Source organism: Drosophila teissieri, chromosome 3L (genome assembly GCF_016746235.2).
Source record: "Drosophila teissieri strain GT53w chromosome 3L, Prin_Dtei_1.1, whole genome shotgun sequence".
Lineage (NCBI taxonomy): Eukaryota > Metazoa > Arthropoda > Insecta > Diptera > Drosophilidae > Drosophila > Drosophila teissieri.
Window position 1 is genome coordinate 12,977,689 of NC_053031.1, and position 15,178 is coordinate 12,992,866.

General features: G+C 45.1%; 2 protein-coding genes across 2 annotated transcripts in view; both read right to left on the reverse strand.

Annotated features, from left to right (window-relative positions):
* Positions 1 to 10,478, reverse strand: part of LOC122616673 — a 60,679-nt gene extending 50,201 nt beyond the window's left edge. The window contains exons 1-10 of the mRNA XM_043792212.1: positions 9,964 to 10,478; positions 7,644 to 7,745; positions 7,127 to 7,579; positions 6,297 to 7,061; positions 5,955 to 6,158; positions 4,694 to 5,621; positions 3,212 to 3,494; positions 2,689 to 3,095; positions 2,415 to 2,626; positions 551 to 755 (exon numbers count right to left, since the gene is read on the reverse strand). Coding sequence (XP_043648147.1) covers positions 551 to 755; positions 2,415 to 2,626; positions 2,689 to 3,095; positions 3,212 to 3,494; positions 4,694 to 5,621; positions 5,955 to 6,158; positions 6,297 to 7,061; positions 7,127 to 7,579; positions 7,644 to 7,745; positions 9,964 to 9,987 — 3,583 coding nt within the window. The 5' untranslated portion in view covers positions 9,988 to 10,478. The remainder of the gene's footprint in view (positions 1 to 550; positions 756 to 2,414; positions 2,627 to 2,688; positions 3,096 to 3,211; positions 3,495 to 4,693; positions 5,622 to 5,954; positions 6,159 to 6,296; positions 7,062 to 7,126; positions 7,580 to 7,643; positions 7,746 to 9,963) is intronic.
* Positions 10,479 to 13,977: 3,499 nt separating this feature from the next.
* On the reverse strand, positions 13,978 to 14,662 carry LOC122616674 (histidine-rich glycoprotein-like). Its single transcript, XM_043792213.1, has 2 exons — positions 14,186 to 14,662; positions 13,978 to 13,983 (listed from the first exon to the last, which is right to left on the reverse strand). Exons 1-2 carry the CDS (start codon positions 14,660 to 14,662, stop codon positions 13,978 to 13,980), a joined length of 483 nt encoding a protein of 160 aa, XP_043648148.1.
* Positions 14,663 to 15,178: the final 516 nt, after the last annotated feature.

Below are 15,178 nucleotides of genomic sequence, written 5' to 3' on the forward strand. Positions count from 1 at the left end.
AATTTTATTCGGGAGTCATTAGTTCCCAGAGTCATTTTTCATTGGATTTAGATGGCAATTTCCACTGTACAGGTTTTAGGATAGTATAGTAGTATATATGGCATGTATGGTAAATATAAAGTACTACGGCTTAGCACATGAGATACTTGTATTCTAAATGTTATAGACAACCAAAACGAATAACAAAAGCACGTACTAAACTCAACTCAACGAAAGCATAAGATATAGTTACACTCAAGAAATCATAAACAGGAATGAAGTAAACGAAGGCCTGAGACAGAGTTATATATAGAGATACAGAGATAGATAGAGAGAGATAGGATGTGGAAGACATTGGGGGTTTTCAAGGAGGATCATTAATACTCAAAAAACATCAACTAACGTAATGGAAATGTAAGTGGATATACTTCGTAATAGTCGTAATGGTAATTGGTAATTGGTAATTGGTAATCGATAATGGGTAATAATAACTGCTTGGATCACATCGTACAAACAACACAAAAGACCGGCTCATAGCTGGCGGATCGGTAATGGATCGGCTTCAACTTACCTGTAATGGAGCATAGCAGACGCAGGGTGGGCGTATTGCCCGAGTACTGGTTGATCATACCCTGGCTGTGAGCCTTGGGGGCGGGCATGCTGAGTGTGATGGCCTTGTGGAATTTACGGCGACGCGGCTCGACCGTAACAATTGGCGATACGGCCACGCCGCGACCCAAAAGCTTCGCCGTGAGGTCGGGATCGACCGGTTGGGCCTAGAACGAGTGTAACGGATTCGATTGGCACTATAGACAAAAATCGATTTCGATCGGCCACGCTTATACACACAGTACACACTGGCATGAGATGAACGGAAAAGTATAGTAACTTAATGAAAATTGACAAAACAAAACATTATATACGAAATATGCGCTTTTTTGTCTGTCGTAGTAAGGCAACGAATAAAATAAATAATATGAAATGAGTCTTTTGGGCTAAATGGTGAACATTATCAATTCGATTCGACACTTTATGTTTTTTTAGTTTTTGGTTTTTGTACAATGCTTTTAGTTAGGGTGTTTATGCATATTGTTTTCATGGTAGTTGTTGTATTGAGCAATTGCATGTTTTAGTTAAATTACAGCATAAGTTAACTACAAACGATAACAATGTTCGAGCCCATTTATGTCCCAATAAATTTAGTTATCAAAAAAACTCTGTCTACAACTGAAGGGCTAGAAAGAAAACTAAGAACTTTATACAATGTACAGAACGAAAGGAAATAATACTAATAATATCATTGAAAATGTTGAGATTTACAAATATCAGTTAAATGCAAATAAAACGTGCGAAAATTTTAACTCATGAGTGGGGCCATTATAAAATCGTTTTTTGCTTACGGCATGGCTAAAATGTTACAACTTCGTTAGGCACTTCAAACCGGACCCAATTGTAACTCACTAAGTATTTTCACCTCTTATCTATTCTTTTTTGAAAAAGCAATTGAATGAAAAGTAATCAAATGAAACGTAATTAAAACATTTTCATTGGCATAAAGTTTTTGTCGAACTAAATTTATTGGGTAGTACTGCATTTCAGAGAACTTGTAAGTATAATCTTATGCATAAGTAGATAATAATCATAAATAATGTATGAATAGCTATAAGTAGTTAGCATATAAGTAAATGTATCATAATATTCGATATTCATATGTATTTCATATGTCTTATCAAGTTGGACAATTTTTTGCTGTTTTTGCTCTTGCTGTTAATAAGCTAGCCGAAAATCTGCGATCTGACAGACTTGGCTTGATCCATGATCAAATTCATTCGGTTCATATATAATTGTATTATTGTATGTCACTGTTTTGCAAAGCATTCGTGATTAGGATAGCAATGAGGATACCGATTCCACAATGGCTCCATTAGCTTAGTGCCGTAAAGTTATTAAAGTGTGTCTCAATATAATCAAACAAAGTGCACATATTTCATACGAGTAATAACATTTGGAAACGTTACCTCCAAAGATCGGTTACAGGGGTTTTAGTTTTTGGAAATTGCTACCAATATCTGACCACTATAATCGAACTTTGGTGATTAAGATCTACCATAATTCACTACACAGGATTTAGGGCGGGTTAACATAGATGGTTACAGTAACTGGATATAGGAGTACTGGTTATAAATGCTCATTTTCATTTTGGAAAACCTTTTCTTGCATTATTTTTTGATATTTCGGGGAAGTTGTAGATTAAATGCTCGAGTATATATGCTGACCGATAAAGTAATTGTTTTAGATTTTTACTTTTTTTCTTAATAACTGCCCGGGTTGATTTACCAGATGAGCGAGAAGCGCTTCTTCTTGGGCACATGATTGACGCTTATTTTGCGCAATTTCTCAGGCGCAACGCCCTTGCGCGGTTTAAAGAGGTTTACCTGTAAGCCAACTTTGATCTTCTTGGTGAGGGCTCCCTGTGGGAAGACGGCCTGCACCTGTGGCACCACGGTGCTGGACACCATGCCGCCCTCCGGTCCAATGGCATGGACCTCCTGACGTATGCGTGATACGACGGCGAAATACTGAGGGAAGTCGTAGGTGACGAATCGGCAGACATGGTTACCAGCCTGCTCCTCTAGTTGGGCAATCTCTGTAGCAAGCAATTCGGATTATAGACCATGTGGGACTCCAGTAAATCACATTCTCACTCACCCTCTGGCTCAAAGCACTGCTGGAGGACATCGTGTATGATCTCCTCGGAGTTATCGATGGTGTGCTCCCGCCATGTTTCCCCATTGTCTGATCGCAGTATGATGATCTCGCGCTCCTTGCCGCGCAGCGAGGCAAAGTGCGGCACCTCCATGACCACGGGCCCAATGAACTTGGTGGAGCAAGGACCCAGCTCCAGGACGCGACTGGCCAAGGCCTCGCCCTCCATCAACTGGGGCGGATGCATGGTGCGCTGCGGCTTCACATAGCGACAGGTTACCCTGGTTGGCTGACAAGTGGACCTCGAGGGGATGATCATGCGGACGCCACTGTGCCGACAGCCGCGCATCGCTCCTCCACGGGCATCCACCAGGAAGGACACCAAGAAGCTCTTCCAGCTTAACTTGCGACTGCAAAGTAACCACAAATTAGTTAGAGAATCCATCTTTTCAAGAGTAATGCATAGTAACCTATGCATTAAATGTTATGTACAAATACAGAGGAACTTTAACTGAAGAAAACTCACCCCACATGCGGCGGCTCATCGTGACCAGATCCATTGGCTATGTAAACTCCATCCACGGTGGCCTTGGGTGAACTGCCGTACACCTGGCTCTTGTGGGGACTGATCACCTCCTCACCAATGGTGGGCGGAACTCCAGAGGCGTACTCGGTGCTCTGGGTCATCCGGTTGGAGTCCATGCGCTCATCACGGGTTACATCGATGGGCAGCGAGTCGTCGCCTAGGGATTTCATTTCATCAACGGTCAAATAGCGGTATGGTTGATCTGATAGCATATTGTCTTCGCCTAGAGTTTTGTTTCGATTTCGATGCGTTTCGAGGGCATTCCGCAGCATTTGCATTTTGTTTAAGCACAAGACAGTCCAATTGGCCATATAGCGTTGTAGTTGTTGTTCATATTATTATTTGTTGTTTGGTGTCATTGGTTATTGTTGTTGTTGTTGTTATTGTTGTTAAAGTGTTGGAGTTGTTGTTGATTGGTTGGTATTTGTTGAATTGCAGATGAGAGCGCGGTGCATTGAAAGTAGAAGAATGCAAATGAGTTTGATTTTAGTTACAAAATTTCGTTAGTTTTACATGCTTTTACTTTGTAATCGGTATAATAGATATATATATTTAGGGGTGATATAAAGCTAGCATGACTATTATATAGGAGCATATTACATGGATACGATAATAGTGATGGTATAGATACAGACACAGTAGAATACACTTTTTCATGCCGCGGTTAAAAGCAAATTATGTTTTTGTCCTTTTTAGCCCAAAGTCTGACATCCAAGTCAAAGTTTCCCAAAACCGATTGAAAATCCATTTCTGTATCAAAAGTTGAAAAAAATGATATGTCTATTGCCAATAAAAAGGGGCCACAATAATAAAATAAATTTCAGTTTTTGAAAATACCGCTGTCCTATTATTCGGTCATATCATTTAAATGAATACATTGAAAATCTAGGAATAATATGTTGGGGGGTCTGTCTGTATTCCTTTGCCCAATTACAACGTCAAGAAATTGTGTACATTTATACATCTCAGCCCCATATAAAGTGCCACGAGTATGCCAAACTTTTATAGACAATTTAACAAGCCAATCATGAGCCAATCGCAGCCAATTAGTGCACTTGATAACGGCCAGCACTTAAGTTAGGAATACGAATACGAGTATACAGGTATACGGATACTGATAGGGAACTTCCAAGTGGCCCTGGGCACTTACTGGAGACGTAGTGCCTGTCGCCCTGGTAGTACGGCAGATAGATCGGGCCAAAGCCGTACTCGTAGACAGCGTCCAGTTGCCAGTTAGTGTCACCTGACACACACACATGAAAGAGCGGGGATTCACTTAGGACTATCGTAAACTATATGTGACTAGGGGGGTTGTGCTCAGTGTCTGGTGTGCTGGCTGACTAGCTGGGCAGTGATCTTGTGATCTTGTGACCTTGTGGCTTAGGGTTACGGGTTTATGTGGTTGCTAATGAGTATACGTACCGCCCTCTTCCTCGGAGTCGGACATAAAGGACTCGTGCATGGCCTCGGGCGCCACCACGCGGTACTTCTCCTCGGTTTGGGCCGGAGCAGCAGCTGCCTCATCCTCCTTGGTGATGGTTTTCAACGAGTCCAGGACACTTATGTAGCCCAGTTTGCGGGCAATGTGCAGTGGCGTCTGTCCATTGACGGTTTGGGCATTGGCATTGGCCTTGTGCTCCAGCAGGAGATTCACAATATGGCAATGACCCTGCTGGGCAGTCTGATGGAGCGGAGTATAGCCAATCGAGGTGGCCGCATCCACATTTGCGCCGTTCTGCAGTAAGAAACGCACCATGTTGGCCTGGCCAAAATGCGAGGCCACATGCAACGGAGTATAGCCAGCCTTGGTGGCCATGTCGATGTTGGCGCCGTTCTTCTCCAGAATCTCGGCCACGTTCACATTATCCTCCTGGGCGCACAGGTGCATGGGTGTTAGACCATTCTTGGCCGGATGATTGACGGCGGCCTTGTGCTCGATCAGCAGATTGGAGATCTCGGCATGTCCCTCCTGGCTGCTCAAATGGAGCGGAGTGAATCCGGCCTTGCTCTCGGCATTGGCCAAAGCGCCGTATTCCAGCAGAGTAGTAGCTATGTCCATCTGGTTCTTTCTTGCGGCAATGTGGAGCGGGGTGTGTCCATTCTTGGCCGTGGCATGTGGACTGGCTCCCTTCTCCAGCAGCAGCAGGGCAACCTGCTGGTTATTGTAGTGGCAAGCCACATGCAATGGGGTGACACCGTTCTTGCCCTGCGCATCCACATCCGCCTCCTTTTGGAGCAGCAGCTGGGCAACCTTAATGTGTCCATACTTGGCCGTCAAGTGCAGTGGCGTGAATCCCTTCTTGGTAGCGGCATCCAAGGCGGCGCCGTTCTCAATTAGCACAGCGGCCACCTATAGAAAGTTACAAAGAGTCACATAAATAATACTCCCTCAAGACTACGTGCCAAAAATCAGTTGTCCAAAATGGTTTTCAAAAAATCATAAACCAAAATACATAAAAAAAGACTTGCAACATTTATTCGAAAACAAAACGGCAAAAAGAGACAACAACACAAGAGTTAAAAAAACAACTCATAATACCGATTCAAGTACAAAACTCAATCAAAAATCAATGGGAAAAACTTAAAATCAAATGAAAAACTCCTGATGGCGAATCCAAAACAGTTGCATCAGGTAAACGGTGTCGATGTGGTCGGTGATCTTTTTCGCAATCAGATCTTTTACCTCATCCTGGCCCTCCTTGGCTGCGATGTGCAGTGCCGTGTACATGTCCTTGGTGGTGGCGTCCACCTGGGCGCCATGTTGCAGCAGTAGCATCACTATGTCCACATTTCCCAGACGCGATGCGATGTGCAGCGGCGTCTGTTGCTCTCGGGCACGTGCGTCCACCTGGGCGCCATTGCGCAGCAGGATGCGAATGATGTCGGTCTGGAATTGAATAGGTTGAACCACAAGAAAAGTTATTTAACTACTTAATATAACCTTGTAACTACTTTTCATAGTGTGCCGTAGGTCTACAGCTAGTCGTGCAATCTGATTCCTTTCAATTATCTACTCTTGACTCACCTGGTTGGCTCTGGCGGCCAGATGGAGTGGCGTCTCGCCGCGCACAGTGGGCACATCGGGGCTGGCGTCGTGCTGCAGCAGATAGATGACAATGTTCATGCAGCCCATGAAAGCGGCCACATGGAGCGGAGTGAGTCCACTCTCTGTGGTGGCACTAATGCTGGCACCATGTCGCAGCAGCAGCTCCACCACCTTCAAGCGATTCTTCTTGCAGGCAATGTGCAGTGGTGTGAATCCATTCAAAGCCCTGGCATTGGCATCGGCATTTCGATCCAGTAGTAGCTTGGCCACCCTGACATGACCACAGTGGGCAGCCACATGAAGGGCAGTCAGATAGTCCACTGTCACCTCATCGACGGGAGCACGATGGTACAGTAGGATGCGGGCAGCATCCACATGCTCACCCTGGGCGGCCATATGGAGGGGTGCCAAACCATTTTTGGTCTTGGCAGAGATGGGAGCTCCTCGTTCGAGTAGCATGTCCACCACTTGCTCGTGACCGGAGCGGGCGGCGCAATGGAGCGGCGTGAGTCCGTCCCGGGTCTTTGCCTCGATGTTACCACCTTTCTCCAGGAGCAGGGACACCATGTTGGTCTTGCCCCACTTGGCGGCCACGTGCAGCGGACTGATGTTGTGCTTGGCCGAGTAGTTGACATCGGCGCCCTTCTGGATGAGCAGGTTGGCGATGTTCTGGTTACCATAATGGGAAGCGATGTGCAGCGGGGTGAAGCCCGACTTGGAAGTCACGTCCGGATTGTGGTCATTCTGTAAGGCAGGTGAGGGATTTAAGTTAGATACACATTACTGAAGGCATTGAAATCTGTACATACATCGAGAAGCAGAGTCGCTGCCTTGACGTCGTCCTTTTTGGCGGCAATGTGCAATGCTGGGAGCCTGACCTTTCCACGAGTATCACTCTCGAGGAGGACAGCTACCACTTTGTCGTGACCCTGCTGCATGGCCACCGCCAGTGGGGTGAAGCCATCCTCGGTGGCCAGACTCTGGTTGGCTCCGTTGGACAGAAGCAGACGCACCACCGCATCGTGGTTCTCCTGGGCGGCCATGTAAAGTGGAGTGAATCCATTCTGGGATTGCACGTTCACGGAGGCATTGTGCTCCAGCAGTAGCTTCACCACCTCCTCCTGTCCAGCCAATGAGGCGATGTGGAGGGCGGTGTTTCCCTTTTTGGTGGCACTGTCCACAATCGCTCCCCGACGAAGGAGTTCCGAGACGACGTGGATGTGGCCATCCTTGGAGGCCAGGTGCAGGGCATTCAAGCCGTTCTAGAATAAAAGTCATGGAGTTAGTTAGATATAACTCTTGAAAAGATTTTCCTTAAGTTCCTACCGCATTGCTGGTGTTTATGTCTATGTTGTTCTTCAAATGCTCGAGCACTCGCTCCAGATTTCCGGCACGAGCGGCGCGCAGAAAGGAAGTATTTCCATCGCCCTAGAAAAGAAAGTGTTATAAGATAAAATTAGTTTTGGATAATTATAAATTCATTAGATTATCTATCAAGTTTTTCCCGAAAACAATTTTTAGTTCGCTTAAGTAAGTAAGTTCTTACTTAATGAGACCTCAATAGAATTTAATTTTCTTTATTGCTCTTCTCCCATCGGATTAAGTTAAAACCACTATAATGCAAATGACCTAATACACGGCAGTAAAATATTGCACAGTTTTCAAATGAGGCAAAGGTCAACCAGAAGTAATTGCCTGACACCTTATCAACCGTAATGCCATAGATCTTCGCCAAGTTTCCGTTGCTCCGGAAAACTTACATGTACATACTTTTCGGTTAGTTGCGTGCTAGTTGCGTATTCATCACCTGCTGTGTGGGTGGTTACCAAGAAAAAAGGGGGGGTTGAAGTTTTTTTTGAAAGTTGCTAGGTTGCGCAACTCCAAGTTTGGTGTCCGTTCAGTAGTGGAAAAGTTACAAATTGGTATTATTATGCCCCTGCTCGTTGCAAGTTCGATTTACAGGGGTCAAGGCGAGGGGTCACCCAAGTTTTTCCGGCTTTTGGAGCAGGTGTTCGGTGTAATTCGGTCTAATGGCCAACGCCCACCCACCGAAGTGAAAAAACCAACCACCCACTCGCCGGGGCTCAGCTGTCGATGGTGGTTTTTGTTTATGTTTTTCTCCCCCCCTCCCACCATTGCCTTCAGGATTTTCGATATCGAAAATGACGTCATGTCGCGTTTTCAAACTGCAACTGGAAGTCGGCAAATCGGACGAATTTTCGCGCACTGGAAGTGAGCGAAAAATCGCTGGAGAGTTACCGCAGCTCAGACACCCGGTAGACCCGCTTCCTGAGCATAAACTCCCCACCACATCCACCCAGTCCAATGCACCACCCACCCGCAAAAACCATTCAGCCATCCACCCACCGCCCCCATGGCAAACAAGGAAGTGTGTGAAGGATATACACAAGCGGCCAAAAAGGAAAACTCATTTCACATGCCCTGGGCATACATACGAATTGAAAAGGAACTTGTCTGCCCCGTCTACTTCCTGAAGTCTGTTTGCTTGCCTGCACAGGCAAATATTATTACCAGAAATGGTTGATATTTCGCTTTTTGTTGGCCATTAATAGATATTATTATTACAGGACATTCATGTGATATACCAATTGTACCATTAAAGTACTATTGTGATTTTGTATTAACAATACATGTCATTATAATCATATGTTAACCATTTTTAAAATCAACAACATTTCTATGAAAATTTAAGTTTACTAATTGTAAAAAAATTAAGAATCTGTAATTTAGTTTCCACGTTTTTTAGTACTTAACGTAGTTTGATTTGTTCTTTGTAAAATGAGGTCATATTGATAGGCGACGAATACTTTTTTCCGCCTGTAGGGCGAGGTGATTCCCAGACGTGTTCCGAAAGTTCAAAGGTTCTTGGGCTCGGCCTCGCTCCCCGTTCTCGTCATTGTATAACGAGGGCCAAATTGAGTGCTCGACCAAAGGAGTTTCGCCTTGAAGTGGGCTTGCTTTGAACTTGTGTGGCCAAGTAGGTACTTGGCAACAAGCTTCAGGCCTAATCGAAGTCCAAGTGGCTGTGCTTAGCAGGAGCAACAAACAATCTCTGGTTGCAACCAGATGAAAAAGTGAGTCATGTATTATGGATTTTTTTTTCCCCTCTTGGCCCTGAGTGTCGCATGTCATCATTAGGTTTAACCTAAATCTCGATTACCTTACTCTGCTGCCAGTAATACACGCACGCACCACACCCAGTTCCGATTAAAAAAAGGACAGTGGTTGAGCCACTGAAACCCACCATCTGGTTGAAATTGCCATTACAGTACAGTATAGTAGTTATTTTTGGATCATTAGGTTAAAATCAGAATTGCCTGCTACGCCCATACATTAAATTGGCTATTTTAATGCAGTGAAAAATCAATAAACTTGATTGATAGTTACAACTAAAAAGGGTTACTACCCTTAAGTTTCGCATAAAAAGAGGGTTTATTCCATGCAACTCCGATATAGACTTTTCACGAGACTTTTCCCCAAATTCGCTGCACTTTTTCAGCCAGACAACGAAAAATCGATAATCCGCAAAATGGACGCCAACATGGCTGCTCCCCAGAATCTCCACACAGTGGCCCCGAAAAGTACACCCCACAATGTGAAAACCGTGATGAATATTTCATTTTACCTGAGCTCCATTTTCGGTGACCATTTTTTCACAATTGCCAGTGGGAAAATGCCCGTCTCGAATTGATTTCAGCGATTAATTGGTGTAGAGAAATTGTGTAAGCGGCGTGTGTCGTCACTGCAGATTAGTCATATTTTTCACGCGACTGGGAACTTTTCTTCACCGTTAGCTTAAGCGGAAAACTCGAACTACTTGAAGATTTTTGCTCGAGACCTTTTCCTCTTCTATTTTCGCTGAATTATTAATGCACTCCTATCGATTTTTCCTTAGACTTTATGTAAGCTATATGTACACGAGTGCATGAGTGTGCGAGAGGGTGTGTTCGTACAGGCGACCGATTCGGCTGTGTGCGTGTCAGTGTCAGTGTATGGGTGTAAATGTCTTCGTGTGTGTGTGTGTCTGATTGGATTCCTGGCTGCTCTCACACAGTCCCTTCTAAAAGTTCACGGTTCTCGAGGAGCAGTTTTCGGTTTTGCTGCCGTTTTCTTCGATGTTCAACTCCAGACTGGATGCGACAAGTCCTGCCCGAGTGGTTGAAACTTCAACTGGCAGGACTTCGAAGGACCTGCGCACTCGACCGTTCCAATTGGAAGGTCCACCCTTCGAATTCCAAGGGTAGTTCGCCCTCTGGAACCGGGACTTCGAATGGAAGTGCCACCTGAAGCAACAAAAAGGGGCAGGGCCCACAACCGAAGGGTCTTCCATCCAAGCGACACGTGCCCTTTGTTATTGTTGACGTTTTCATAGACGCTAGCACGTGTTTTAAAGGAAATCGAGACCTTTAGGGGTCCATTGTCAGAAAAATGAATGGTTTTAAAATAGTTTATGAACAAAAATTACTTATGCTTAAGCATGTATTTAGATCTAATCGCGACGTTTTAAGGAAATATGAAGAGCAATGACACAGTCTTCCCTACACACGTTACCATCCCCATTTTATTCAAATGTAAGTGTGAAGAATGTAAAATTTTGAACGCTCAAGTTTCTTATAAGACACCTCTCACATTTCACTACTTCCTTTTGTACATAGAATACCCTCGTATTATACCCTACTCTGTATGGAGTACATAGAATACCCTCGTATTATACCCTACTCTATATGGAATCGCACCCAGGTCATAATCACTAGCATTACAAATATTGACCGGAGTGGCAAACATCCTACTCAGGGTGTAACTATAACTATCCTAACAAAGCCCACATTAATCTCCCCGTCAGCGCGCAATAAAATCCGAGACATTTAATTGCACCGACTGTTTCAGTTGGCACATTAGACTAATTACCTAAGTACACAAAAAAAGAACATAGACCATGGAAACTGTTGGTCCTACCCCTAGATTATCATCTCCCGACCCGGAACCCTGTTGACCGAGAGCAAAGAAAGGCTCGGCCAAGTGCACACAATCCACAGTTGGTTGACGGCTGATGATGATGACTGGATGGTGGGAATGGATGGGTGGGTTTTTCCTTCCAGCTGGGGATTAACTTTTGCGCAGACGCACCTCGCAACTGGATGTTGTTTACTTCCCGTTTCGACATTCTTCTAATTCGAAAATCACACCCCAAAACCCACCCTCTTGCCACCGCATTCAAAGGTCGAAAATCCCGATCGAATGAGTATGCATTCCCGGTCACGTTGTGCCAAGTAAGGCAAACGCAGTGTCATTAATTCGGGTTCTTAGATGGCAAACTCACCCTCTGCCAAGGAGGAAGAAACCCCTGCTGCCATCGAAATCCACCCCTACGAGCGGTTGCATAAAATTGCATTTCAAATTGCATCGTGACCGGGACAAATTGTGCAGTAAATAAAGGAATGAGTGTGCGTGAATCACGTTGCAGGTAATTAAACGGGCTAAAAGGGTAGGCCAAAACCACCGGCAAGGTGCCACTCACATTTTGAATTTAATTAAAGAGCTTCCCCCTATCGCTTGGATAAACAATGGCCTGTTTGTTTTGCTTTTGAGCAGCCGAAAGGGCTTTTCCGTTCGCACTTTAAAGACCCACAATCCCTTCGAGCTGGTCAGTGTTGGCTCAAAGCAAATGGCCTTTTCGCATGCTATGTGGCTCTTTGGAAATGTTTGTACCCTTTCGAAGTCTGTGCCCGTTGTCATTTGTGTATGACTTCATTATTAATTCAAAGCAGTCTTCTGTTAGCATGCAATTGATAGATTTTTAATTACATTTTCCTTTCTTAGTCTATTTTCGATTGCAATAAACCCAAGGGATGTGCGGCACGAGTTTCTTATTTTAGTTCAAATTTTTGTTCTAAGAAATCTCCCAAATGAAATGGAACTAAAATTCTTCAAATTTATCAAGTATATATACCGAGTTTATCAAAATTTTCATATTTAGGCCAAAAGTCTGAAAGTAAACACGATTGTTTATAAACATCTAGGATAAATATGCTTTTCACCTTGCAGCTAAAGACTTTAATATTGCTCATTCAATAAATGTTTATGCTAAAATAGTAGTAAATAGGCGAGTTTTAAACAGTGCACTACTGAGAACTTAAAATGCATACTATCGGATTTGAATCATAGAGTATCCACACGTCGAGTCTGTAAAGAGGTTCCTGAACCCTCCCTGTATTTAAGCTAATATTTGTGCTAGCATCGATGTCGCGGGGGCTTGTCGCCAGCAATATGATATTTGAATGACCCTCCCCGCAGCACCTTAAAAATAAAAAACAGAACACCGTGGATGGAATGTTTTGGGGCAATGCCTTAAGTAAATTACCACCTAGATGAGCTGATTGCCCATAATTCTGACGACCCAAAAAAACGCAACGCAAATTGAGCACGCCAAAGTCGTCATATCGCGGGAAATTTGTTGAGGGAATGGGTTCAGAAAATGGAAACATTTTCACCGCGTTCGGTTCACTGCACCCGCGGGACGAAATATGGCGAAAATATTTAAACGGCACACGCACAGAATTATAAAAAATAAAAGAAATTTCCCGCACGTTTCGCTGGCCAATTTAGTTGTATTTATAGGGCAACCCAAAACAGATGCTCTGTGGGCTTTGTTTTTCTTTGTTTTCCTTTTTTTTTTGGGGAGCTCGCCCCCCTGCATTACATAAATTTAAATTAAAGGTTCCACCGAAACTTACGCCCAAACTCTGCAGCGATGGGAAGCGTTTCTTCAGCGTCTCCATTTGCCCAGATTACCCCCAGGTATTCAACCTTGTCGGGGGCCAACAGATTGAAATATATACGCGTATATATCTAAATATTGTCTAGAGGGCCTCACGCGGCAGCCGCACCGAGCGATTTGAGTCGTTTTCTGAATTATTTTCGAATGCGCCTCGTCGTACTAGAGAACCAGAAAACCAGAGACCCCAGAACAGATAGGAATATAATAGACCCACGAGAACAGAGACCGCACATCGGACTCTATGCCAAAGTAAAGAGTGGCGCAAAGAGAACGTTTAGTCAAATCATTTGGCCAGTTGGCTATTTATAAAGGCCAAACAAGCCGAGAAGATTGTGCGAAAGAGCTTTTTGGCTGATTGGCTGACGACCTCAGGATAGCCAGCGTCATGGGAGCCTCGAGATTTGATGGCCCGGAGATGCCAGGCGCCAGCAGGAGTTGTTAATGCTTCCGCAAGGACAACGGAAGCGCACTGCCGATGACTCACTTGGCATTGGACACAGTCGGTCCAAGGATTACTATTGCGTCACTGCTGGGATGGCTTTTGCTCCAAGATGTGGTCGCGATTATGGCCGAAAAGTTGTGATTCATTGTCACTTTCAACGATGATTCATAAGGGAAACAACTTCTGGTTATCATTGCCTAACTAAGCGAGTTGACAAGAGGTTAACATGATTAGACGTTGTTGTATCCCGAAATTTATGGATTCCACCCGTAGTTAAGGGACATTAGGAAGGGAAAATTGAATGGGAAGCTTTAGTTTCTTTAACCAGTGGATATGTGACCTGAACATGTCCTTTGATATGTACTTCTCCAGAAGACGAAAAAGGATATGCCAGGCCAACATTGAATGAGTTTAAAGCTTCAAACCTTTAAGTGGAAAAACACGGATAGGATATCGAAAGAGCAGTCATTTAAACTTTATGGACTACAACCCACTCCTTTGCCAACTGAATACGACCTCTAACTTCGACCCTTGGCGTTCTGATCACGTGACTATCTGTATTAAGGGAGACCAACCCGCTCCCCAGATCCCCATCCAATGATGTAACCCTGGGAGGATATAACTCACCGCACTCTGGTGTCCTGTGGGGCAGTGCTCGTGCTTGTTGGGATGGTGGTGGGTCTGCTGCTTGTGGCTGGCACCACCGTTTGCTCCTTCATGGTGGAAGATCTGCTCGTGCTGGTGCTGGAAGTACTCGTAGTGACCCACATGATCCACATGGTGCTCTGGCGGCGGTGAATGTATCCTCGAGGGCGGGCTGTGGTGTTGTCCCTTGGAGGCGTGGCTGGAGGTGGTGGTATGATGCGCTGTTTGCTTCTGCGAATGGCTACTTGCTGCTCCATGATGACCACCGCTGGTGGCATGATGACCATGTCCGTGGCCATGTGATTGGTGATTGTGGGTGGGCGGCGAGGGCATGTTGTGGCCACTGTGGGGCAGATGCGATGAGTGCTGCACACCCACCTGATGTCCGTGGTGATGGGGCACATGACCTTGGGACGCCTCCATCAGCGTGGGCTGGATGTGGGTCACAAACTGGGCCATTTTGCCGCAACCTTCAACTACTGCTCCCTTTTTGTTGTGGTTTTTTTGCGGCTTGTACTTAGGTAACACTTGTTTAAAATTTCACTCCTCTATGAGGCGTTTTTTTTTTGTGGGGGGATTGTGGGGTGGCACTTTTATATGTATCCCAAAAGTGGGAGTGGGTAACACAAGTAAAACACACACTACGGCTGACTTGCGGACGAGTTGTGGGCGACGGAGGATTTGGGCTCGGACCGTGGACAACCTTCTCGCAGGAGCAATGTCAAATGACTGACTAGGAGCAGCTATCCCAGTTGGGCCTTAGACGCCACAGGACTCTCCACCCGCCTGACTCGCACCACCCGAACCACTTCGGCAGCAGCTCGGCTGTGTGCTCGTCCTCGTCCTGGCGGAAGAGCTTTAACCGGACCCAGTTTTATGCGCCTGGCCTGGCTGATAAGAGATCCCACTCGCTCCAACGGCTGATTACGACTTTGGATGGCTGCGGATGCTGATTTAATGATGTCTTCGTGCCGC

Excerpts from the sequence above, each read along its gene's own strand:
- LOC122616674 (XM_043792213.1), bottom strand. The coding sequence starts at position 14,662 with ATGGCCCAGTTTGTGACCCACATCCAGCCCACGCTGATGGAGGCGTCC.